We start from the raw sequence: 25674 nt of genomic DNA, 5'->3' as shown, positions 1-25674 counted from the left end.
ACATACGGATGCATTGAATGGAGCCACGGTACGTGATTTGCAGGCAATAATAGGACATGTTCTATCTTTCAACGGAACAGAAAAACTAAAATACGGAAACGGAATGCATACAGAGTACATTCAGTTTTTTTTGCGGAACCATTGAAATGAATGGAACGGAAAAAAAACAGCCCGCAAAGAGAAAAAAAAAAAAAAAAAAAAAGGTAGTGTGAAAGAGGCCTTATAGAGATTTATAATGCTGTGTGGCTCTGTTCAACCTTGCATCTACGGAATTAAACGAACGTAAAGGGCTCCGTGCCCGTGCTGCAGACCGCATACGGTGGTTCTGCAATACACGGGTCACCAGCCATGTGCATTCCACATCACTTGAATAGGTCCGCAAATCCGGAGATGCTGTGCGGAAGCACGGATCGGAACCCAATTTGTGGTCCGCAGCACGGGCACGGGGCCATTATGTTCGTGGGCATGACACCTTATACTGACATAAGGCCACTTTCACATCTCTTTTTAGGAGATCTGGCGCAAATGCTGGACATAAAAAACTGTCTTTTTATCTGCCATATCACTCCTGGGCCGCAATGCAGTCAATGGGATCCATTGAAGTAGAAGATGCAGCAGGCAGGTCTGTGCCGGAAGAGCCTACTGGATCAAACCGGGATGTGAACAAGGCCTATTGCTTGTGTGAACCTACCTTTAGGCTAGGTCTACACGACGACAATAAGTCGCGCGACACATAGGGCACAACTACACTGCAACATGTGTCGCACGACATTAATGTCACGCAACAATTTTTATAATGGTAGTCTATGGTGTCGCACTGCGACATGCTGCGACGCAACAGTCGCAGAAAAATCCATCTTGAATGTCGCAGTGTGACACGATAGACTACCATTATAACAATTGTCGCGCGACATTGGTGCGACAAAATGTCACATGACAAATGTCGTCGCGTAGACCTAGCCTTACAGGTTACCATGTGGCCATTAACATAATAAATAATAACCCATTTGGTTCTAATTAGTTAATATGACCCTGCTGCGGCTTGCATGACCGCAAAGTATTCAGCTGCAAGGCTGCCTCATCCCATCCGCAGCACGGCTGCACCATGTGGCAGCACATTTAGGGTCCATTCACACGTCTGTAATAATGGGTCCGCATTCTCATTCATTCTCTATGGGGCAGGAACGGATGCGGACAGCACACAGTGTGCTGTCCGCATCCGCATTTCCGGAGTGAGCCGTCGATCTTCCGGTCCGTGGCTCCGGAAAAAAATAGAACATGTCCTATTCTTGAATTAGGCATTTCTATGGGGGTGCCAGCCGGGTGTATTGCGAATCTGCAACTTGTGGATCCACAATGCACTACGGACGTGTGACTTGGCCCTTAGGCTACGGCTACGTGTTGCCGAAAAGTTGTACGACATCTTTTATAATGGCAGTGTGACACCATTGACTATCATTACAAAAAAATTTGAACAACATTGGGGAGACATAGGTCATAGTGTAGTTGTTCCCATGGTGTCACGCAACACATCACCGTGTACCCCTAGCCTTAGGGTGCCGCCACCTGCTCAGGCTTTTTGATTAGAGGGAATCCTACACCTGGGAACCCCACCGATCAGCTGTTTAAGAAGGCAGCGTTCATCAGTCACATGGCCTAGGAGCAGCTCAGCCCCAATGAGCGCCATACCAAGCACAGCCGCTACACAAGGTGCTGTGCTTGGTGAGCTGCAAGACTGTTGCGGCTGGTGCCCTCTCAAACAGCTGATCTGCGGGGGTCTCTTGTGTCAGATCCCCACCGATCAGATACTGATGAGCTATCCTGAGGATAGGTCATCAGTTTTAGAGTCTTGGAAAACCTTTTCAAGGGCAGATACAACTTCTTCACTTTTTTAATCCACTCCTGGTTTTAGCTTCAAAAACTGCATTGAAAAAACTGAACATGTGGCCGTACTCTTATAAACAGGTCCGCAACCTACTGGGGGGCATTTGCTGGCATTTCTGTGCCAGTTCTTGGCCTAAGAAAAGTCGCAAGCCCCTTTTTTGCAACTAAACTCCTGTGCAGCAATATTTTGGCATGGGTGGTTTAACGCTGACGCGAGGGAGCGGTGGGGGCCGGGCAAAAGAGTGAAAATGACTCCAGCCGGGGACTGGGGTACTTTCCACTCCAGGTACACAGACTGCCCGAAGTGCACCTCTCTTATGACGAGGCCTATGCCTAATCATAAGGGCTTTTGCACACGAACGTGCCATATTTTGCGGTCCTCAAGAATAGGACATGATCTATAATCTATCCACGGAACAGAGCAACAGATGCGGACAGCACACCGAGGGCTGTCTGCATCTTTTGGGCCTTACTGAAGTGAATGGGTCCACATCTGAGCCGCAGGAAATGTGACTCAGATGCAGAACCAAACCACATTCGTGTGAATGCTCCCTAAATTAGACGTTTCCTTCAACAGAGCAGGGGCTATGAAAGACCAGTGTAAAAAGCCAGTCTTTGATAAATGACCCCCACTGAGCAGATCTTGGGCCAATCTCTAATAGTTTAACGCTGCAGACACGTCAGCCCACATATGGAACTAATACTACTTCTCAGCATTAGAGATCATTCACACAACCGGATCCACAAAACATGGACACCAGCAATTTGCGGTTCGGAGCATTCTTCCATATGATAGAAATGCCTATTCTTGTCATAAAAACGGACAAGGATAGGACATGTTCTATATTTTTTGTGGGGTGGTGGAACGGAAGTGCGGATGCAGCCCCATTGAAATGAATGGTTCTGCATCCGACCTGCAAAAATGCGGAACTGATCCGGACAGAAAAATACAGTCGTGTGAATTGGCCCTTATTCTGGGCTATTTAAGGTCAGACCAGAAATGTCTCCACCTAGTAGATTGTAAGCCCTGGCGGGCAGGACCTGCTCTCCTGTACCAGTCTGTAACACGTCTTGTGCAATCGTCTGTACTCATCATATGTACAGCGCCATGGATAATTGGCGCTACAATAATAAATAATAATAATGATAACCCTCTTCATTGCCTGGGCTAACCTTTTTGGCCACATTGTGTGAACTGGATCTTCACCTGGTCTCTGAATGGTCTAGCCCAGTTATATGCGGTCGGGGAGAACTAAGAAGTTTTCCATAAAAAGTACATACAACAGACGGAGTGACAGATTCTCCTGCATGGCATCATCTTCCGGCTGCTCTGCTGAGGGTAGTAGTGCTCACAGCTGAGGCAGGCATGGCTGCCTTGTCTTTTTACTGGCAGAAGGCAGCCCACACAGGGACCTCTCCCACAGCCGTCACATGACCGCTATTCCCAGCAACGCCTGGAACGCTGCACTTATTTTCCAGGGAAATCCCAGACTGGGAGGAAAGAAGCCAAACAAACATGTCATGTGAAACATCAGCGGGAACAGGAAAACAGGTCTGAGCAAGGACCGCATGATGGAGGACGGCACGTTGTAATCATCATGGACACTGCTACATTCAACCATCTCCTGATACACCGCTAAGGCTACTTTCACACTCGCGTTTGGTGCGGATCCGTCATGGATCCGCACCGATAATACAACCGCATGCATCCGTTCAAAACTGATCCGTTTGTATTATCTTTAACATTCCCAAAACTGATCCGTCTTGAACACCATTGAAAGTCAGTGGGGGGTGGATCCGTTTACTATTAAGCCAGATTGTGTCATAGAAAACGGATCCGTCCCCATTGACTTACGTTGTGTGTCAGGACGTATCCGTTTGCCACCGTGTCGTCAGGCAGACACCAAAACGCTGCAGGCAGCGTTTTGGTGTCCGCCTCCAGAGCGGAATGGAGACGGAACAGAGGCAAACTGATGCATTCTGAGCGGATCCTTATCCATTCAGAATGCATTAGGGCAAAACTGATCCGTTTTGGACCGCTTGTGAGAGCCCTGAACGGATCTCACAAATGGAAACCAAAACGCCAGTGTGAAAGTAGCCTAACCATGACAGACGATAGAGCCGCTGTGAGCTAGAGCCAAGGCTCTCACAAGCGCACAGTGAATTACACGTTTAGCGGCTGCGGTCAGTTTAAAAAGCATCGTAAACCTGAATAACCTCATGTCGGCTTCCTACACGAGAACAGATCCCCTTAACAACTAAAAGCAGCCACTGACATGTCATTGCTTGCGTCAGTCTTTACTGAAGTTCTGGAACTCTATTCAATAAAAGGATTTTGGTCCGCAATGCACGGGCACCGACTGTTGGGCTACCGTTTGCGGACGCAGGACCCATTTACTTCAATGGGGTCTACCATCCGCAAGACAAAAAATTTGTGCATGCACAACTTTTTTTTGCAGTGCGGAGGCACAGACAGAAAACACACGGAAGCAGCCCGTACCGCTTCCATGCCTCACCAAACCTGGCAGATTTCGGACCCATTCCAGTGAGCTAGCAGCTAAACACCCGCTGTGGTCAGCTGATTCTTTGTAAGGCTGTGTTCACATGTGCAGCACAGCCCGCCAGACTTCACCCACTGCCAGATATTGCTGTCCACCACTGGACCCCATACCCCATAATGGGATCTGGCCGGACAAAAACCATTGCATGCAACAGATGAATGGAACGGATTTTCAGTCGCTGAACGCTTACATGGGTTCTCCAGGAATAAGGACATTTTACGCTAGTTATACATTAGTGTTAAGAAACCCATCAGCCTGTTCCGACATGAATGCCAGCTGTCAGGGGATGGGGGATCATAGTCAATATGCCAGATACGGTGAACTCCAGCGGACCATTCTTCTGCCAAAACAGCCTGCCGGATTTCATGCGGTACTGTGAATGTTGCCTTTAGCAAATGCTCGCAGCCTGACTCCCTAAGCTGAAGATTCATGCTTACCTGCTCCCCGCTGCCGCCTGTGTCTACATGTTCCAGTCCCCACAGTGTCAACATCCAGAGTAGAATGGGCATGGTCACTAGCTCCGCTGCAGCCATTGGCCACAAGCAGCACATCACCTCTGAAGCCAGTCACTGGCTGCAGCAGAACATGTGACAGTGTTCAATGTCAACACTGCGGGGACTGGAACATGGACATCCAGGGGGCAGCACAGAGGACCAGAGCAGCGGGGAGCAGGCGAGTATGAACCTTCAGTTTAGGGGGGCAGGCTGCAAACACTGGCTAAAATGTCCTTATTCCTGGAGAACCCCTTTAAAGAGGGCCCGTCACCTCTCCTGACATATCTGTTGATGCATTCCCCATGTAATCATTCTGGGGCATCTATTCTGATGACTTTATATTGTACCATTCCTAGTTACCAATGAATTACAAGCAGCTTGTAATGAAGATCCAGATGGGTGTTACCAGTCTAAAACTGGCAGCACTGATTGGATGGAGTCAGATTGTGCAGGGGACCCCACCCCAACCGGTAGCACACATCTGGACCTTCAATGCAAACTACTAGTAGTTCATTCATAACTTCTAGCAAGAATAATAATGGTACGGCTGCACTGCAATTTTGGCTGCGAGATGTGGACAGCCATAGGAATGAATGCGGTCAGTGCAAATCTCAAAAAAATCCAACACTGCTAGATTTTTTGTGATCGGTGTGTTGAATTCATAGAAAATGTGCTGTGACCTTATTCATTCCTATGTCATACAAGGTCAGGGCTCCTGCACGCAAACGCATGCCGCCCGTTCTGCAAATTGCGATCCCAATGTATGGGCACCGTCCGTGTGGTTGCCGCAGACAGATGCCGACCCATTTAACTTGAATGGGTCTGTGATCCATCCGCACCGCAAAAAAAAACTTCCAGATTGCGGGCCCATTGAAGTGAACGAGTCCACATTCGTGATGTGCTTTACAAACAGCCGATGCCCGTATATTGACGGATCAGAAGAATGGAAAAATAACATTTGGCGTCCATTTTACACAGAATAAAATAGTATGGCATGCAGGACCTTCTCCCGTCTGAAATAACAGATCTCTGACAGAAAAGGCTCAAGCGAATACCACATTTTTTTTTTTTTTTTTTAAACAGGATCCAGGTTTTTTTCTGTTCTTCTGAAGAACGGAAAAATAATGGTGATGTCAACCATTCCTTAATTAGTTAATATGATACTGCAATGAGTTGCACGGCCGTGTGGTAATTAACCATAGTGCAGCAGCCCCATGTGGCGGTATCCTATAGCTGTTGTATGCACGCTCCTTCGCCAACTGCTTTATCTCTCTATGTTTCCATACCCTCTGGGCTGATCCGCCATATAAAACAAAAGGCACGTGGTGGTAGAAATCTGTTAGGACCACCAGAACGTCCACCGGGAGCTTTGTATCCTGAAATCAGCACGTGTACTTCTTTAGGGGCTTAGAAGCGCATGGCTACCTCTGTCCATGGGTTGTGCCCACTGAAGTGTATGGTGCCCAGCGTAACCGGTGGGCTGCTGTTTTTGGAAGAAAGGAGCCATATTGTTCAAACCCCGGACAATCCCTTTAAAGATAATATAACGTAGTGACAGTTCTAACACATAGAAGTAGAAGGTCAGCCAACATAAAGGGGTCCTCCTCAGCGATCTGACCGCGATGCCCTACCAGGGGAATAGGCTAGCGATATCTAACCGCCCTTTTAAGCCCCTGTTTGGTTGTGGCAGGCATTTTTTGCTGTGACACTTGGAATTGCAGACATTTTGGTCACATTTTTTAATAATTTTGCACTTTTTTGTTATTTTTGCAAAACCATAGAAATAGTATCTCTGTAGGTAAAAGGAAGAGTCCCCAGACGCTGGCTGCTGCTCCGGTTTACTAGTGTCTGCCATTCTATAAATGTACTGTACCTACAAAAACTTTACAATGCATATAAGACCCCCTGACTGCCACAGTCCCCCTGGTACAGGGTATGCTGCAGCGGGCACAAGTATTACAACAGCTGGATTCACATCTGCAAATAAATGAGAAAACAAAACTAAAAAATAAAAAATCGCAGATTCCCATACCGGGAGTCGAACCCGGGCCGCCTGGGTGAAAACCAGGAATCCTAACCGCTAGACCATATGGGAAGGCTGTGCTAGCCTGCAGCTCTCACAGCCCTACCCAGTCACACACAGCGCATCACATGACGTCACTCGTGACCGTTGTTCAGCCCAGCTGCATGACAGCAGTTCCATCCCGCACCGTACAGCGGCGTCACAAGACCCTCAAACACTACCCCCGCTGCAGGGTCCACAGCGGAACGATGCAAGGACCAGCCGGTGCTTACTGACACTGTGCAGTCCTACCGCGGTACCGCGTGTACAGTCACACTAACCGGGTCCACACAGCATGCGATAATAAGTCAGGATAAGTGACTAAAAAGTAGACAAACCCCTAGAACCAGCAAGCACCGGAGGCGCGCACTCACCTGGGTCCCGGGCGGCCGTCTCTGCCGTGCCCGGGCAGCGGGTGACACTGTGTGTATCTCTGGACTTGTTTGCCCAGCTCTCCTGCCAAGTTTTTTTTCTCCACCCACAAAAGAGGGAGGAGGAGGAGGTTCAGACAAACTACGTCCCACATGTGGTCATGTGACCATGAAGGAGCACGTGACCAGTGACGTCACAGACCTCCTTCTAACAACTCCATTCTAGCATCCTCCTTATCGGCTGCTGCACTGCAGAGATGTGTTTGTGACTGAGCTCCGGGTAAGTGGTGCACACACAGCTCTGTCTTCTCCTAGGGTTCTCACTCAACTGCTTTACGTGTCACAGCAAGTCTGTAGTTTGCAGCCTTTTGAAACTACAGCACTGAGCATGTTGTCAGGAGAGGGTTGGAGTAGTAGTAGTAGTGACTTCTTGTAAGGGTACGTTTACACTAGCGGCAGGACGGATCCGACAGGCTGTTCACCCTGTCGGATCCGTCCTGCCGCTATTTTGCCGTGCCGCCGCACTGACTATAATAGGGACGGGGTTGGAGCTCCGGCGCAGTGCGCGGTGAGAGGCCGCTGGACTAAAAAGTTGGACGTGCAGTACTTTTAATCCGTCGGCCTCTCGACGTGCACTGCCGTGCTGCGCCAGAGCTCCGACCCCGTCCCCATTATAGTCAATGGGGAAGGAGCAGCAGGAGGGATCTGACAGGGTGAAGAGCCTGCTGCTAGTGTGAAAGTAGCCTAAGTTGTGGTGCGCTGGTCTGCTGCTGTCTATTGATATGTGAGTGGCAGGCTGATGATGGGGGTCATAGTGCCAATGATCTAAGTCTTGTCACTTTTCTGTAGACACAAGCAGTCCCTCTCTTATGAGACATGCAGAGGGTGCAGTCTAACTGAAGCTGTCCTATAGATCAAGCCTGTGGTCCTCATTACAGGCAGTTATAGGGAGGTAACCAAACATTCCCATAACTGCCTGCTTCTCGCAGGAGGTGAGCGCTGCATTTACATGTAGTGACCCTTTCCTCTGTATGTGGATGAATGATTTCTACCATGTCTGTGATCATTCATCCCCATACAGATCCCCATACAAGTCGTACATATAGGACTTCATCCAGCAGAAAACTGTCATTATGCCAGAAAGAGACTGGATTCCATATCTGCATTATAGTGAATGGGGATCCGTGAACAGTGATATCAGACTAGGTTGAATACAGTGCAATCTGGTAGCCCGTTACCTCTGCCGGATCAGGCTACCAGATTTCTGAACACATGTGAACCTACCCTCATTTATCAGGAGATCACAGGCCGGTTATTGGAAATAAGTCTTTATTTAAATGCTCATCCCCAATAACTGGCCTGATAATCTAACCGTCTACAAGGACCTTAAAGGGGTTGTCTCACTTAAGCAAATAGCATTTATCATGTAGAGAAGTTAAGGATACTTTCACACTTGCGGCAGAGGATTCCAGCAGGCAGTTCCGTCGCCAGAACTGCCCGCCGGATCCGGCAATCCGGACGCAAACTAATGGCATTTGTCATATGGATCCGGATGCGGATCCGTCTGACAAATGCATTGAAATACCGGATCTGTCTCTCTGGAAAAACGGATCCAGTATAAATTTTTTCACATGTGCACAGACTGGAAAGCCGGATCTGTTTTGCTGGAACACTTAATGCCTGTACATGTACGACGGAGGTCCGGTCCCAAACATGGCGCCCGCAGCGGGAGCCATAGCCGCCGGGTTTCTACTATTTTAAATGGCAGAGACCCACCGCACATGAATGCGATCAGCCATAAGGCTGATTGCATTCATTTTGCCTTTCAGATGCCGTGGTCAAATGGGACCACAGCATCTATGCAGTCTGGAAGTTGCGCACTTCTGCTCCGGTAACAGCGTTCCCCGGCTGAGATCGGATAACCTGTTACACTGCTTTAATAGGATGAAGCCTCAAGCAGGCTTCAGAGCCTATTAGATGACTATACCAATACAGGCCACTAGGTGGCAGCATTGTATTGGTATAGTGCAAATGAAGTCTTCAATGATGGCTATATAGCCATCAATGAAGACAATGGGTAATCAAATGATTGCCAGTTATTGTCACCCAAGGTGACTTGAAAAAAAAAAAATATATAAAATCACCCCCCTTTCCTTAAAAATATATAAATATTTTAAAAAATTAACATCATGGGCATCGCCGCGTGCGAAAATTCCCACACAATTAAAATATAACAATATAAATGGCGTAATGGGAAAAAAAAACTGCCAATTTGCCATTTTTTGTTACTTCAACTACCCAATAATGTTTTTATAAAGTGATCAAAAAGTCGCACACACTTCAAATTGGTATCACTGAAAAGAACAGATTGTCCCGCAAAAAAAGTTATAGGGGTCAGAATATGGTTGTAAAAAATAGTTTTTTTTCCTTTAAAGGTTTTAATTATTTTTTCAGTATTAAAAGGCAAGAAAAATTATACAAGCGTGGTATCGTTGTCACCGTACAGACCTGGAGAATGAAGATAACAGGTCAATTTTACCGCATAGTGTAGAGTGTAAAAAAATAAAAGCCTTTATCTAAATTGCGTTTTTTCCCAATTCTACCCCATTTGGAATTTTTTTCCCGCTTCCTACTACATGGCATGCAACCGTAAATGGCGCCATTAGAAAGTACAACCTGTCCCGCAAAAAATAAGCCCTCATAAGGCTATGTGAACAGAAAAATAAAAAAAGTTAGGACTAAGTGAAAAATGAAAACGCAAAAATGGAAAATCTCAGGGTCCTTAAAGGGTTAACCAATGCCTATCAATTCAGTCTCTGTTTTCCAAGATTGACAGTAGCTGTCTTGTGCTGTGACCGTTCACCTGTTGTAGCTCAGCCATAGCTTTACTAGGTCAGAGGCATTTTCAGCTGTTGTATTTCATCTTTTCATTCTTATTTTTGCAGGAGAACGTTAGTTGAAGAAAACCAGCATGTAAGTCATCTTCACTGGATTGGTAGTCATGGGATGACTTGTTACCATGGAAAAGATAAGGGGTGTTCCCCAAAGTATGCCATAGAGGTGATTGGTGGGAGCTGCACCTCCTGGAATGGAGGTGGCACCAGATGTGTGGTCAGTCTCACTTCCGATACAGCCACAAGGGCGTAAACTGGAGATGCAGAGAAATCTCCTCATCCACGCGCTGCGTAAGAAATTCCGGATCAATTTATCCATTGCAATTACCACACTTTGCAATACGTAGGGTCAAATCTGCTGCAAATCTGTGATAAGTCTGATAGGAAAATGCAGCAAAATCTGCAGAGGGGATTTCACCGCAAAAGTAAGCGATTGGTGTCCCTTGCTGACATTTGCCATAAAAGACTGCGGTGGGGAAACCACAAGGGACCACAAGGGACATCGAACTTTTACAGTAGCAGCAAGGTGGATGAGATGGAAATAAATCCATATTCTGCATAAAGAATGTGCACACACTCCGCATGAAGGCGGACATGTTGCAGGATCTCCGTTTACCCTTTGTGGTTCAGTTGTCTGAAGGGACTAGAGTGGATCTCTCATATGTAATGCAGTGCTGTATCAGAAGGATAGGTCCACGGTGCTTGTGAGCAAAATTGTGCAAAAATGTATGTAAATCAATATAACGGACCCAGAAATGTGTGCATATATTATTGTACATCACCCTGTTCATCCGTGTCTTGTCTTTGCAGGGCTGACTACTGGAAATCGCAGCCTAAGAAGTTCTGCACCTATTGCAAGTGCTGGATTGCGGACAATAAGCCGGTATGTCTTTATTGTTAGGGATGCCCCCACCAAACCCATTTTGCCCTGATTGCTCGGCATGAGTGACCCTGTGTGTAGTTGGTAAATGTATATGGTGAGAAAAGCCCTTTAATCATTTCTGAAATGCTGAAAACCATAATCGAATCTACCTTCTAAATACACTACAGCAAGATGGGCGGATGTCCCCCTCTAAAACCGTGTGCTTTATGAGACTTTACTAAAATGAAGCCCTTATGATTAGTGTTGAGCGAACTTGTGTTTTAAGTTCGGCGTCTAAAGTTCAGGTCATCGAAGAATCGCGTTGTGGATTCCGCTACCACGGACCATAACGGAATTTAGAATCCATAAAGCGACTCTTCGATAACCCGAACTTTAGACGCCGAACTTAAAACACAAGTTCGCTCAACACTAGTTATGATATTTCCTCTGATGACAGAGAGCTGTGGTTTGGAGCACCTCATCAGATTTATTACTGAATCCCACTGCTTTTACCGATAGGACTATGTGGCACCCGTATAGAGGGAGAGAAGGGCCCCATATAGTAAGGTTAATAACGATTACTCCCGCGTTGTACACGGTGAGCTTCCAGCTTTCTTGGCTATTAGCTTGCTTATATTCTGTTATCATAATACCTGTAATAAGCATTTTTGCATTATGAAATAATTCAGTCTTCAGAGCATTTTACACTCTGTTTCCTCTCAGACGGACATAGAAACTGGTAAGTTTTATATTTCTTAAAGGGCTCTTCTCACCATTTAATATCTGGATAGGTCATCAATATCAGACCTCGATCAGCGCTGCAGTAACTACTACTGAAGGTATGGTGCGGTGGTGATCAGTGCCAGCAGACAGAAAATAGCTGGTCAAGGGGGTGTGATATTGATGACCTATCCTAAATTTACCAGAAAAACCCTTTAAATGACTTACATGTTCGTTCTTTTGTTCTGTAGAGTGTTGAATTCCATGAGAGGGGAAAGAACCACAAAGAAAATGTTATTAAGAAAATCAGTGAGGTAAACTGCTTAATCTTGGAATACAGTCAAGAAATAACTTATCCAGATGTGTTTCAGTCACTTGTTTATGATGTACTAAAGGTTTCTAGAGGGAGCGATCTGCTGTTAAAGGGGTTGTCTCATTTCAGACAATGGGGGCATATCGCTAGAATATGCCCCTATTGTCTTATAGGTGCGGGTCCACCACTGGAACCTGCACCTATATGGAGAACGGAGCCCCGAAAATGGTGGAGGACGTACTGCACATGCGCAGCCGCCCTCCATTCATTTCTTTGGGGCTGCCGAAAATGGCCGAGCGCTGGCTCTGTTATTCCCGTTTGGACAATAGAAGTGAATGGGAGTGGTGGCCGGTCATGCGCAGTGCGCTCCCTTTCACTTCTATGGGGAGAGCTCTTGGTGGTTGCCGAACCGGATTCCTCCAGCAACTACTTTACGGGGCTCCGTTCCCGATATAGGTGCGGGTCCCAGTGGTGGGACACGCACCTATAAGACAACGGGGGTATATCATATCAATATGCTACCATTGTCTGAGATGAGACAGCCCCCTTAACTGTAACCTGATGTATAGAAGCATTAGGTTACGTTACAATCTGCTGGCGCTCCCTAGCACTGCACATCGACCATGCCGTTTCTATACAGCTGCGGTCACAGTGAAGACCCCAGTGATTAGTTTAAGTGGGTCCCGGGCTTCTGATCAGCCTGTCACATCGATCAAGTGATATAAAAAAAGTGTAAATAAAAGAAGATTATAAAATGTCATCAGCAGCTCTTTCTGCTAACATTGTTTTAGTTCTTAGTGTGAAAGAGACTGTGCTGGCGAAAATGTCACCTCAGACACACAGCAGGGACACTGTTCCTGCTTTCTCAGTAAATTAACCACTTCCTGCCCTGACTGTGTGTGTAAAATAAACATACACACACTTTTTTTTTTCACACACCTTTTATTTTTTATTAGTATAGGTGGTCTTTTGTGTGCGCAATATACACAAATATTCATCTTTTGTTAAATATCCTTTAGTATTATTAGTGTTTAGTGGTCTTTATGTTTTGTGATAAAAAAAGTGTTACTTTTGGTAATAGTATAGCAGTGTTTTGTTTCGGACTTGGGTATTTTCTTTCTTAAAATATGGTCATGTAAAACAGTCTTTTGCGTACATTACATAACCGTCTATGCCTTTTTTCTATGTGTATACACATACGTATTTTCATTCTTTTTAAAAGTATACCTTGTGGTCTTTTGAGAGCATATCTGCATGTATTTCTTCTTTCATAAAAAAGAGCGGTTAGGTTACTTTGACCTAGTTAGAATAGCGATCTTTTGTGTGTTTTCATATACATACAGGTGTTCTTTTCCTTCGAAAATCGTACTTAAGCTCAGACACCTAATTTTACGTATATATTTGAACACATCTTTATTTAAATACATTTTTGATCTTTTGTATAAGATAAAATGGCGCACAGACATTTCACTGCTAAAGAGGCATATGCCTTTCTTTGTAGTGTGGAAGAGTCCATCTCTGAGTATGAACTTGTTGAAGGCAGCGGCCCATTAATTGCAAGCTCTGGTGGCTCTGATTGTGACACTTGCCTACCACAACAAATCCAGAGAAGGCAGCAGAGTTTAGTTGCCAGTGACAAGGAATGCATGGCGAGTAGCAGCAGTGATGTGCCAAGGCCATCTACAAGCCATGTGGCACAAAGTGCTAGTTGCAGCAGTGGTGAACAGAGGGGTGACCCTGGGCATAGAACTACCAGTGCTGAGGTGCATAGTCGGAACCAATAAATGTAGTATGGTCCCCCTCAGGTAATACACCAAACATTCCACCATTTAGAGTCCAAAATGGCATTAATGTGCAAATAGAAACATTTTCCCCACTTGAATTTTTAAAACTATTTATTACCAAGGAAGTTTTAGAGGGAGTAGTATATCAAACTAATTTATATTCCCAACAATATTTGACAAACAATTCCAAATAATCTTACGCGAAACCCACATTTTGGAAGCCAACAAATGTGCCAGAAATAGGGGGGAAAAAAAATCCTTGCCCTAATGTTCAACATGAAATCGCCAAAAAAGCTGAGCTGACATCCTACTGGTCTACACATCCCATACATCGTATGCCTTTCCTTACATCTTGGATGACCAGGTCACATTACCAAATTTTGATAAGATTTTTACATTTCAATGATAACTCCCTTTGTCAAAGAGACAATCCAACTGGGCAAGATAGACTTTTGAAACTGAAGCTGCTTATCTCATATCTTAATGGGAAATTTAGAGAAATTTATACCGCCAAGAAAAATGTCACAGTTGATGGGTTCTTAATCCATTTCACTGGCCGACGGTCATTTAAACAGTACAGTCCAAATAAACGTTCTAGATACAGTATCAAGATGTATAAGTTGTGCGAAAGTGGTGCCCGTTATACTTTATACTATATATAAAGGGCATGAAGGAAAAGACAGCAAGTTGTCCTCGTGATTGCCCATCTTATATGCATACGAATGGGAAAATTGTCTTGGATGTAATGAATCCACTACTGAGACAAGGCATCATCTGTATGGCACAACTACTGTACAAGTATTCCACTGTCTGAGAGGGGTACAGGGTCCTGGGGGGACAAGTTCTTAAAAAGGGGAGCTTCCCAAAGTCACTTTCTAAAGAGAGGAGAATCGGCGTCTCCGTCTGGCTCAGACTGGCTGTGAAATATAGAGATAAGAGAAATGTTTTCTTACTCAGCACAATTTATGAGTATTCTGTAGACCCAGGACCTCTTAGTTGAAGACACGCTCAAACTGTGTCACTGATAAGTACAAGGGGCAGTAGAATTTAACGACCAAATGCTAAAACTATACCCAGTTCTATGGAAAGCCAAGCACTGGTGTCTCTGTATCTGCTGCATTAGCAGTATACAGTTCCTATGTGGTCTATGAAGAATCTGAAAATCGGGGTTCTTTCCTTAGTTTTCATGAGGACATTGTAACATCACAGCTCTAACCAACAGATGATATCCCTCTGGGTCCGAGTCTGTCAGTAGACTGAGCGAAAGTCATTTCCCTGACCTCATACCGGCAGCAAAACCGACCCACAGAAGAGGTGCAGAGTTTGTGCAAAGCATGGAATTCGAAGAGACACCAGATATTATTGTCCACAGTGTCCATCAAACTCTGGCCTCTGTATTAAAAATTGCTTCAGACAATATTGCATGACATTAAATTATTAGCTTAAATGTCACAAATTTTAATCAATTGTCATGAAACACAAAAGAAAAAAAATTTCTGCATTGCATTTCCTGCAATCTTAATAAATATATCTCTTTCGCAAAGAAGGGTGGGTGGTTGGGGAGGGGGTCTACTTTCCCCTTATTTTGAGGCCTTCTGTACAATATCTGTACTGGCAGCAAGGTGCCTTAGAACCAGCAATACAATAGGCCTCCAAAATCTATAATGCTCTCCACTCGTATATTCCTTGCACGATCATTTTGATAACTCATCAGTCGTGCAATTAAAGCAGGCCAAACAAATGAGAGAGCTGTCAGATGAATGCTTGTCTGGCTATTTCTCCCAACTCCTGGAGAGGTCCCTGACAGCTGCTTCTTTACATCTGTGGTCATGGGATAGTGGGGAGGCTCCCATCCACATTAGACGCAGTGGACAACTTGCAGTCAAAAGCCTTGTCTCACCACAAAGCAAGAGTTTCCCTTTTAAAAAATAGAAATAAATAATGTAGAAGAGTAAAGGTGCCATATTCAGTAGCTGTCAGCTGAGCTATCTATCCGGATTCCCCCACATTTGGCCTGGTCATTTGGTTTTCAGCGGGGAGAGTGTAGAAGACTGCTGCCAGACACATCTGGTGGCATCTTATCTCTCTGGAGAACAATTCCACATGTCCAGTCTTTCTTCCCATCATCATCTGTCGGGCGAGAGTCGGGAGCTCCCTATATGTATTAGATTGTCCGTTGGTCTTGCGGGTTCGGCTGGCAATAATATGTATAGGCCCTTTAGTCCCACAATGTTAAATGACTTCAGTAGTGATAGCAGCACTTTGTCTACTACAGACTATCTGCTGTGGTACTAAACGTCTATTCTGTCTTAGATTAAGAAAAAAAGTGTGGCCAAGGCCAAAGAAGATGAAAAAAAGTCAAAGGAGTTTGCTGCAATGGAAGAAGCTGCCCTAAAGGCTTATGAAGAAGATTTAAAGAGACTTGAAGGAACACAAACAGGTAAAATGAAGGGGCTTGTGCACATGGCTGCATTAATAAGAAGCCTTTCGAATCGCGTTATAAAAAGAAGCTCATCACTCTTGCATCCAACATACCAGACCTTAAAGGGGTCCCCACAGGATTGTCCCTCAGCTCTTCACAGGATAGGGGACAAATGACTGATAGGTGTCCCACAGTGCTCCTCCAGTCAGTCTGCAGGATTGGGTTATAAGATAGCTGAGCTTGGAACTTGTCTGTCTCTATCAATCTCATAGCTTTTGAATGGAGCAGATGTGTGCATGCTCAATATCTGCCTGAATCTAACCACCGATACAGGACCGCCATTTTTGTGATCAATGGGTCCCAAGCGGTGGGAGCCCTGGTGATCACATACGTATCGCCTATCCAGACGATCTTGGGACAACCACTGTAAATCCTTTTGTCTTTCCTTTCAGCTTCTGTGGCCCCGGTAGGTCCAAGCATTGAAGAGAGGAGGGCACGTGATGAGCAGAAGAGGATGGAATTAGACGCCATAGAAAAACACCACGCTAAAAGGCAGTGGACTAAATCACTCTCTCCAGAAGGGTACCCATATTTCTACAATTTATTGACAGGAGGTATTTGTGTGTATTTTTATGTACCAACTTTTCCAAAGGAGTATTATGCAATTCACATTTTCCAGGAGACTCGCTCACCTGTAGTCATTTTATTTGGTAGCTTTTAGATGGGATCCACAGACGCCACCGAACCCAGTTTGGTTTGGATCATGAAACTTCTTTACTGTATTTTAGTTAAGAATCAGATGTAACGTTATATATATATATATATATATATATATATATATATATTGATTTATTTATTTTTCCATCGCTTCATGAACTTTACAGATTCTCTCTTGCCGTTGCAAGGTCTATTATATATTTTTTTTTACCTGTTTAATCGATATGGAGATATATATATATATATATATATATATATATATATATATATACATATACACATACACACAGGGAGTGCAGAATTATTAGGCAAATGAGTATTTTGACCACATCATCCTCTTTATGCATGTTGTCTTACTCCAAGCTATATAGGCTCGAAAGCCTACTACCAATTAAGCATATTAGGTGATGTGCATCTCTGTAATGAGAAGGGGTGTGGTCTAATGACATCAACACCCTATATCAGGTGTGCATAATTATTAGGCAACTTCCTTTCCTTTGGCAAAATGGGTCAAAAGAAGGACTTGACAGGCTCAGAAAAGTCAAAAATAGTGAGATATCTTGCAGAGGGATGCAGCACTCTTAAAATTGCAAAGCTTCTGAAGCGTGATCATCGAACAATCAAGCGTTTCATTCAAAATAGTCAACAGGGTCGCAAGAAGCGTGTGGAAAAACCAAGGCGCAAAATAACTGCCCATGAACTGAGAAAAGTCAAGCGTGCAGATGCCACTTGCCACCAGTTTGGCCATATTTCAGAGCTGCAACATCACTGGAGTGCCCAAAAGCACAAGGTGTGCAATACTCAGAGACATGGCCAAGGTAAGAAAGGCTGAAAGACGACCACCACTGAACAAGACACACAAGCTGAAACGTCAAGACTGGGCCAAGAAATATCTCAAGACTGATTTTTCTAAGGTTTTATGGACTGATGAAATGAGAGTGAGTCTTGATGGGCCAGATGGATGGGCCCGTGGCTGGATTGGTAAAGGGCAGAGAGCTCCAGTCCGATTCAGACGCCAGCAAGGTGGAGGTGGAGTACTGGTTTGGGCTGGTATCATCAAAGATGAGCTTGTGGGGCCTTTTCGGGTTGAGGATGGAGTCAAGCTCAACTCCCAGTCCTACTGCCAGTTTCTGGAAGACACCTTCTTCAAGCAGTGGTACAGGAAGAAGTCTGCATCCTTCAAGAAAAACATGATTTTCATGCAGGACAATGCTCCATCACACGCGTCCAAGTACTCCACAGCGTGGCTGGCAAGAAAGGGTATAAAAGAAGAAAATCTAATGACATGGCCTCCTTGTTCACCTGATCTGAACCCCATTGAGAACCTGTGGTCCATCATCAAATGTGAGATTTACAAGGAGGGAAAACAGTGCACCTCTCTGAACAGTGTCTGGGAGGCTGTGGTTGCTGCTGCACGCAATGTTGATGGTGAACAGATCAAAACACTGACAGAATCCATGGATGGCAGGCTTTTGAGTGTCCTTGCAAAGAAAGGTGGCTATATTGGTCACTGATTTGTTTTTGTTTTGTTTTTGAATGTCAGAAATGTATATTTGTGAATGTTGAGATGTTATATTGGTTTCACTGGTAAAAATAAATAATTGAAATGGGTATATATTTGTTTTTTGTTAATTTGCCTAATAATTATGCACAGTAATAGTCACCTGCACACACAGATATCCCCCTAAAATAGCTAAAACTAAAAACAAACCAAACTAAAAACTACTTCCAAAAATATTCAGCTTTGATATTAATGAGTTTTTTGGGTTCATTGAGAACATGGTTGTTGTTCAATAATAAAATTAATCCTCAAAAATACAACTTGCCTAATAATTCTGCACTCCCTGTATATATATCACCCAGAAATTTTACTTATCTCACCGCTTTTCTGTAAATATGAATATTCCCCCCTTTTAAGTATATAGTATTTAGTAATGATGATGATTAGGGGTGAGCAAATTTCATATATCATATTTTTGAAATTCATTTTCGGTTTGTGTTGTGGTATTTACTAAATTGCGTTATGGATTCCGTTACCACGGACCATAACTGAATGCCTTTAGAGGCATTCCGTTATTCATTCCGTCATAATAGAAGTCTGTGGCCTGCATAATGGATCCGTCCGGTTTCCGTTATGCTGGAGTCCTCTCCTGCATAACGGAAACCGGACAAATTCGTTATGCAGGCCATAGACCTCTATTATGACGGAATGCCTCTAAAGGCATTCAGTTATGGTCCGTGGCAACAGAATCCATAACGCAATTTAGTAAATACCACAACACTAGCAGAAAAGGAATTTCAAAATATGAAATTCCCTCATCCCTTAAGAAGATGATGAAAGAAACTTTCACTTTTGATACAAGTAGTGATTCATTACTCAATTTTTTTCTCAGAATCTCAGTGGGAGGAGCCAGAGGGATTTAAGGAGAAGAATGACAAGGTAATAACTGAATTGTTAAAAGGGTTTTCTCATCTTGGACATTGGTGGCATATCGCTAGGACAGGAACAGGACCTACACCGAATCCTACACTGATCTGACTTTGATTGCTTATCGGCCATCAGACTTTGAGATGAGACAACCTCTATAATGGATTAAAACATCATTTTCAACTGCTCCATTATGAAGTTGTAAGTGAATAGAGGAGTGTCCCCCATTCAGGAGTCTCATCTACAAAGGATCTGATGGGTAAAATCTAAATTGTTGGACTCTTTTGCCATCATCTGGCGTCAATAGAAGTGACATTGGCAGGATGTACCTTCTACAATTGAATGTGGAATGACTAGCTTTAATTAAAGGGGTTGTCTCATCTGAGGAGGGGCATATGGATGGGGGATGTTTTTAAGACAACCCCTTGAATGAGCAATTTCTAAATTGTAATATATAGGCTATTGTGGTGCAAGCTGTAAGGTAGCCATGTACAACACACTGTCATCTGACTTTTTTTTTTTTTTTTTTTCTCCATTCAATATATTTTATTAGAAGGAGGTCAAATCTGGATGGGTAGAAGGAGTCTCAGAAGAGGGTTACACCTATTACTACAATTCTGAGACTGGAGGTAAGGGCTCCTTGTTGTTACCCCAGCCTGGCTGTTATTTGATATTTGCTGTCACTTACATAGGTTTCATCTCAACAGAATCCAGATGGGACAAACCAGATGACTTTGATAGCAATCTGCCCCCTCCCCCTGGTGATGGTAAGAAAGATTCCTCAGATGTTACAGACGTCCCTGCAGCAAAAGAGCAAGAGGCTGCAAACCCAGAAGTAACTACGGACTCTACTTCTGAGGAGTCCCAGCCATCAGAAGATGCCACACAGACTCCTACAGATGCACAGACACCTAAAATCAATGTCGGGGTAAGGGTAAACACAATTCAACCTCGTTATGATGTTTCTCTCATTCACAATTTAGGGAGGTTCTAGCATAGAGTGCATCAAGCACCTCTAAGGTACTGATCCATAAAGAGTTAACACAGTGGGCCAACAGGACTTCAGGGTGCAAACCTGTCCTTTTAACATGCTGCCCTTTAAATGGGGCAGCATATCATGGTGACAGGTCCACTTTAATGGTGTTGCATCAGCATGCAATGATCTCCACCTATACTTAGCTATAAGTAGGTTCAACGTCAAGGCTGATGTTGGTGGTAGGCATGTTTTCTTGCCCCCCAGTATGGCCCCTGGGGTCACTGTTATCATAATGCCACTGCGCATTTCAAAATCATTACTTGCCTCACAAACCTGTCATTAGGTAGGTATTCTGCTGTAATCCGTTTTCCTACAGACAGTACCTCCACTACGCAGACCTTACCTTCCTGTGGAGACTTTCGTTGATCCAGTTTTGCAATCCACACATTGCGTCCATGTTCTTATTTATTTCCTTACCGCTTGAATATAATTTGACGGCTATTATAGATCAGTATAAAAACTGTAAAATACAATTTTGTATCATTTATGTAGAATTCATCTATTTCACTTCTGGTTAATGCAAAAAGTTAATTTTATGCGGAATTGTTGTGATTACATATTTTTATATCATCATTTTGCCTGTTACAGACTAAAAAGGAGACCAAATCAGACAGTGATGAGGTATCTGAACCTGAAACCAAACAACAAGAGGACGCAGAGGAAGAAAAAAAAGATCCTACCCCTATCCCTATCCCTACCCCTACCCCACAGCCTGCCGCTCGCAAACCAACCAAGGCTAATCCATATGGATCATGGGAGACTGTTCAAGAAGAGGAAGACCCATAGTAAGTAATGATGAAGAAAATACAGTGTCCTGTAGTGTTAAAGGGGGTGTCCCTCTATAAGGACTTATTGTCTATTCCACCACTGGGACCCCCACCGATCACAATAATGGGGTCCTGGAATGAATGGAGAGATGGTTGTGCATGTGTCCTACTCATCCAGTCAACTCTTTGGGACTGCTGGAGACATCCAGCACTACTTGTCATCCCTTCGGTAGTCTTTGAGTTGAATGGAGCGGTAGCTCATACGCATGACCCTGTCTCCATTCCTGTCACAACCAGACAGCTGAGAAGCTCTGACAGAGGCCTTTCAGAACCTCCTCCTTGAGTTCTCTTTGTTGTGCTGTACAGTTCCTCATCTCGTTAGCCTCTCTCAGCTGTCATGGAGTTGGACTGATTGCATCCCTTTAAATTCTGCCCCATAATGCATTACTGGGCGGCCTATACTACTTCCTGGAGTGTGTGTGCATGCTGATCTTGTTTTCCAGTCTGCTACAAAGTTAAGTGCTGAACATTTATCTGTTATTTTCTGTTTGCTGGATCCCAGGTGACCCTGACTCCCTCCGTGTCTGGTGTAGGGAGCCGTTGGTCGTGTCCCCTCACTATTGTAGGGTGTTCAGGGGTTATAAAGTCGAGGTACGGGGATATGCAACCTTCCACCTTTCGGATCTTTGCATAGGCTGAGCAGCCAGGGAAAGTCTCAGGTCTTGTGCAGGGGTCTCCCTTTTGGTTCCTTAGCTTTGGATCCACTCAGTCATATATGCATGTTGCTTTGTCTTGTTTCCTGTACACTGTCCGTGACAATTCCTCCTTGGATCTCTGAGACCCCGTTGTTGTCATTGATGTGAGTTCAAGCAGTTGGATCCCCAGCACTCAGATACTTATATCCTAGCCTGCAGATAGCCAGGAAAAACTTTTAAAGTACAACATGGATGGCATTCCAACAAGCCTATTTCACTCATTCAGAATTACCAGTGATAACATGCAGTGTGATTTGAGATGCAGAACTTGGCATACATGTTTTCTTACCTACAGGCAGGACACACAATGCGTACATTTAAAAGGGTGGTCCAGGATAAGAAAAACATGGCTGCTTTCTTCCAAAAACAGCACCACAGTTGTCTATTAGTAATGATGATGATTAGGTTGTGCGTTGTATTACAACTCCTGCTCCATTCACTTCAAGGGAGCTCAGCTGCAATACCACACAACCTATGGACCTATGGTGCTCTTTTAGTAAGAAAGCTGCCAGATTTTTCTTATCCTGGACAACCCTTTAAGTACAATGCTACGCTATTCCCTGATTTGGATATACTTTCTGTAGTCGCATTATCCATTGGCTCTGGAGGTAGCCGCAGGGAATTAGATTTCCTTGTTTTGAGACCTGCAGCACTTCAGATAATGCAAGAAAAGGGATATGTATTATCACGTGTTCTTCCAAACCACACATTCATGGACTTTACTAAAACTTCCTGTGTATAAAAAAAAAAAAATTATGAATTTCTGATTTCCTGAATGTAATTTCTTACTAGTTTTCACTGGAGAATATTTCTTTCCCTATAGTGAGAGTGTGGATTTGGAGCTACCGCATGTGGAATATGACGACCCCACTGTCTCTGTACCTGATGTGGCGCAAGAGCCAAAAGTGAAGTTTAAAGAAAAAACCATCACTTCCCTTGGTGACTCAGATGCTGGAGTCTCCGTGTTCAAGAAAAGGAAGCTAGAAAATGTGAAATCTCGAAACATACGTCAGAGACTAAATGATCAGTAAAGGGCTTGGATTTATTGGGACATTTTTTAACTGAATGTTTTGAAAGCTTATAGTATTCAGGTGTGTGTGTGTGTGTTTTTTTTATTTTTTCTAATCTTTTTTTCTCTAAAGTAAAAGATGGTGAGTTTCAAAAAAAAAATATAGTTGGATGTGGCTGTTGCGCTTTCCACATTTGCTTCTGATGTCCTATCTGCAAACCTTTCCTTTGGCACCAAACATCGATCCAGTGGCGGGTCCAGAGCCTGGTCTCGGGAGGGGCACTTCCAGATTATTTTCTGTCCGCCGCCACAAAACAATGGTGCTTATAGAACAGACTCCACAGTGTAGCGGTATACTGTACATTGTATGGCACAGTGTATGCTATATGTGTATAACATAAACATACTCCACATGAAAACTTACAGTTACTTGGATTGGCCCTTGGGGATCTCGGACGCCACTTCAACACTGGCCGCGGGGCTCTGCGGAGCTGATGTTGTGTTTTATCCTAATGAGAAAGATTTCATAATAAGGATTTGGAGAAGGGGCAGAGGAATTAGGGAGAGGCTGGTGCTGCTACTAGGGGGGGGGGGTCATACCATGGGGGAATAATAAAGCCCACCATAATGCCCCCAGTAGAAATAATTCTCCTTATAATGTGCCAGTATAAAATACCCCTATATAATGCCCCCATAGTGCTCCACACCCTCCTTCCTCCTAGTGCCCCCCATAATGTAACAGTATAAAATGCTCCAGTAGATGCCCTCAGTGTCCCCCATAATTTGCAAGTATAAAATACCCCTTTCTTAGTGCCCCCCGTAGATGACCCCATAGTACCCACCATATTGTGTCCCAGTATAAAATTGTACTGTACAGAGCCCCCCATATAAAATACCCCTTCTTTGTGGCCTCAGTAGATGCCCCTATAGTGCCCCCAATCATGTGCCAGTAACAAGAGCAACCCCCCCATGTGCCAGCAATAACAGCCCCCCACCCCCATGTGCCAGCAATAACAGCGCCCCCCCCCCCCACCCCCATGTGCCAGCAATAACAGCCAGCAATGTGTGGTACTGCTGACAATATTGATGTATATGCGTATAAAATTCTCTTACCAGAGGTTGTTGTGAGATAGTCACAACAGCTGTATAGGCTCTTGCTGGTGTATATCCTGACCAGCGGACGGGTGCTTGGCTGCAGCCTGGGTTCCTGCCTGCGCCCAAATACGTACGGGAGCTGGAGTGGAAATAAAACTTGTGCCGGATAAAAACGGATGAACCTCTTCTGCGGGTGCTGCCAAGGATACCATATAGATGAAGCGTGTAGTTAAAATGTTTAATACGTCTACGCGTTTCGGGGGTGAATTACCCCCTTCATCAGGACAATAAAACAAATATAAAACAAACAGAACATATATATATATATATATATATATATTATACACACACACACACACACACACACACACACACACACACACACACTTGCTAGGTAGTGGGGGGGGGGTTTCAGCCATATTGAGTTCAATGGAATCTAGCTGTAATAGCAGACCTTAAAATAAAAAAGAAACCAAAAGAAAAAACAGCCACAAGAAAAGGCGCCAACCCACTATTGATCACTGATCGATAATTGGGAAGAGAAATACACTGCCCGTCCCAAAAAAAAAAGTTGCCACCAAAAATATTCTGTTGGACCGCCTTTAGCTTTGATTACGGCATGCATTCGCTGTGGCATTGTTTCGATTCTGCAATGTCACAAGATTTATTTCCATCCAGTGTTGCATTAATTTTTCACCAAAATCTTGCATTGCTGATGGTAGAGTCTGACTGCTGCGCAAAGCCTTCTCTAGCACATCTCAAAGATTCTCAATGGGGTTAAGGTCTGGACTCTGTGGTGGCCAATCCATGTGTGAAAATGATGTATCATGCTCCCTGAACCACCCTTTCACAATTTGAGCCAGATGAATCCTGGCATTGTCATCTTGGAACATGCCCGTGCCATCAGGGAAGAAAAAATCCATTGATGGAATAACCTGGTCATTCAGTATGTTCAGGTAGTCAGCTGACCTCATTCTTGGAGCACATACTGTTGCTGAAGCTAGACCAGATATTACCAAAAAACAGAAACACATATATGATGATAATAAATTTTAATAGATGACCTCATAAAGGACAACATATAAATAATTGTATGGATATTGAATAGCAGCAATGCAGCTAGCGCTGTAAATCAGCAACTCACTAGTAGGTGCCCAAGGTAACAATACCCCCTAAAAAACACTCCTTATGGCTTAGCAGCAACATGTATGAGAAGACAAGGACCTCCTCAGCAAGCCAGAGGAGGGAGTATGTTACAATGATCCAGGTAAAACAATGCAGGCAAGAACCACAGAAGTTACAACAGCCAAAGAAGGGTAACAAAAATAATAGCATAGAAAACCAATTGCATAATGAGACCCATATAAAGCCTAGCCATAACCGCAGATAACAGATCAATACCTGATGGAGTATAGTAGGGGAAGAAACCTTGGACCTCTGGAGAGCGCACCCCTAATATGAAGCTAGACCTGACCAACTGCAGCAACCCCAGATCATAGC

At 44.2% G+C, this 25674-nt stretch overlaps 2 protein-coding genes and 1 non-coding gene across 5 annotated transcripts in view; 1 reads left to right on the top strand and 2 right to left on the bottom strand.

Moving 5' to 3' along the window:
• The window catches only part of ELF1 (E74 like ETS transcription factor 1), a 104204-nt gene extending 96731 nt beyond the window's left edge, over window positions 1-7473 (bottom strand). For 2 of the 3 annotated variants that reach the window (XM_044283809.1, XM_044283816.1), the window contains exon 1: window positions 7376-7472. The gene's annotated coding sequence lies outside the window, so the exon portion shown is untranslated. Of the gene's footprint in view, window positions 1-7375 lie in introns of all 3 variants that reach the window. The other variant, XM_044283812.1, reaches the window with a different exon arrangement.
• On the bottom strand, window positions 6963-7034 carry TRNAE-UUC. The gene has a single exon. It is a non-coding gene; the product is annotated as a tRNA-Glu (tRNA).
• A 54-nt stretch (window positions 7474-7527) lies between the features above and the next one.
• WBP4 (WW domain binding protein 4) lies at window positions 7528-23456 on the top strand. The gene is made up of 11 exons (XM_044286127.1): window positions 7528-7652; window positions 10318-10345; window positions 11077-11149; window positions 12100-12162; window positions 16259-16385; window positions 16820-16981; window positions 19478-19524; window positions 20066-20141; window positions 20220-20440; window positions 21137-21333; window positions 22894-23456. Coding segments are annotated over exons 2-11 (1176 nt in total). The 5' UTR covers window positions 7528-7652; window positions 10318-10343; the 3' UTR covers window positions 23102-23456.
• Window positions 23457-25674: the final 2218 nt, after the last annotated feature.

The sequence above is a fragment of the Bufo gargarizans genome, chromosome 3 (genome assembly GCF_014858855.1).
Source record: "Bufo gargarizans isolate SCDJY-AF-19 chromosome 3, ASM1485885v1, whole genome shotgun sequence".
NCBI lineage: Eukaryota > Metazoa > Chordata > Amphibia > Anura > Bufonidae > Bufo > Bufo gargarizans.
Note: the sequence above shows the minus strand (reverse complement) of the source record. Positions and strands in the feature narration are given on the sequence as shown.

Coding starts and splice junctions, on each gene's coding strand:
- WBP4 (XM_044286127.1), top strand. Junction 16,386..16,819: donor ACTTGAAGGAACACAAACAG/GTAAAATGAAGG, acceptor CTTTCCTTTCAG/CTTCTGTGGCCCCGGTAGGT. Junction 16,982..19,477: donor CTACAATTTATTGACAGGAG/GTATTTGTGTGT, acceptor TTTTTTTCTCAG/AATCTCAGTGGGAGGAGCCA.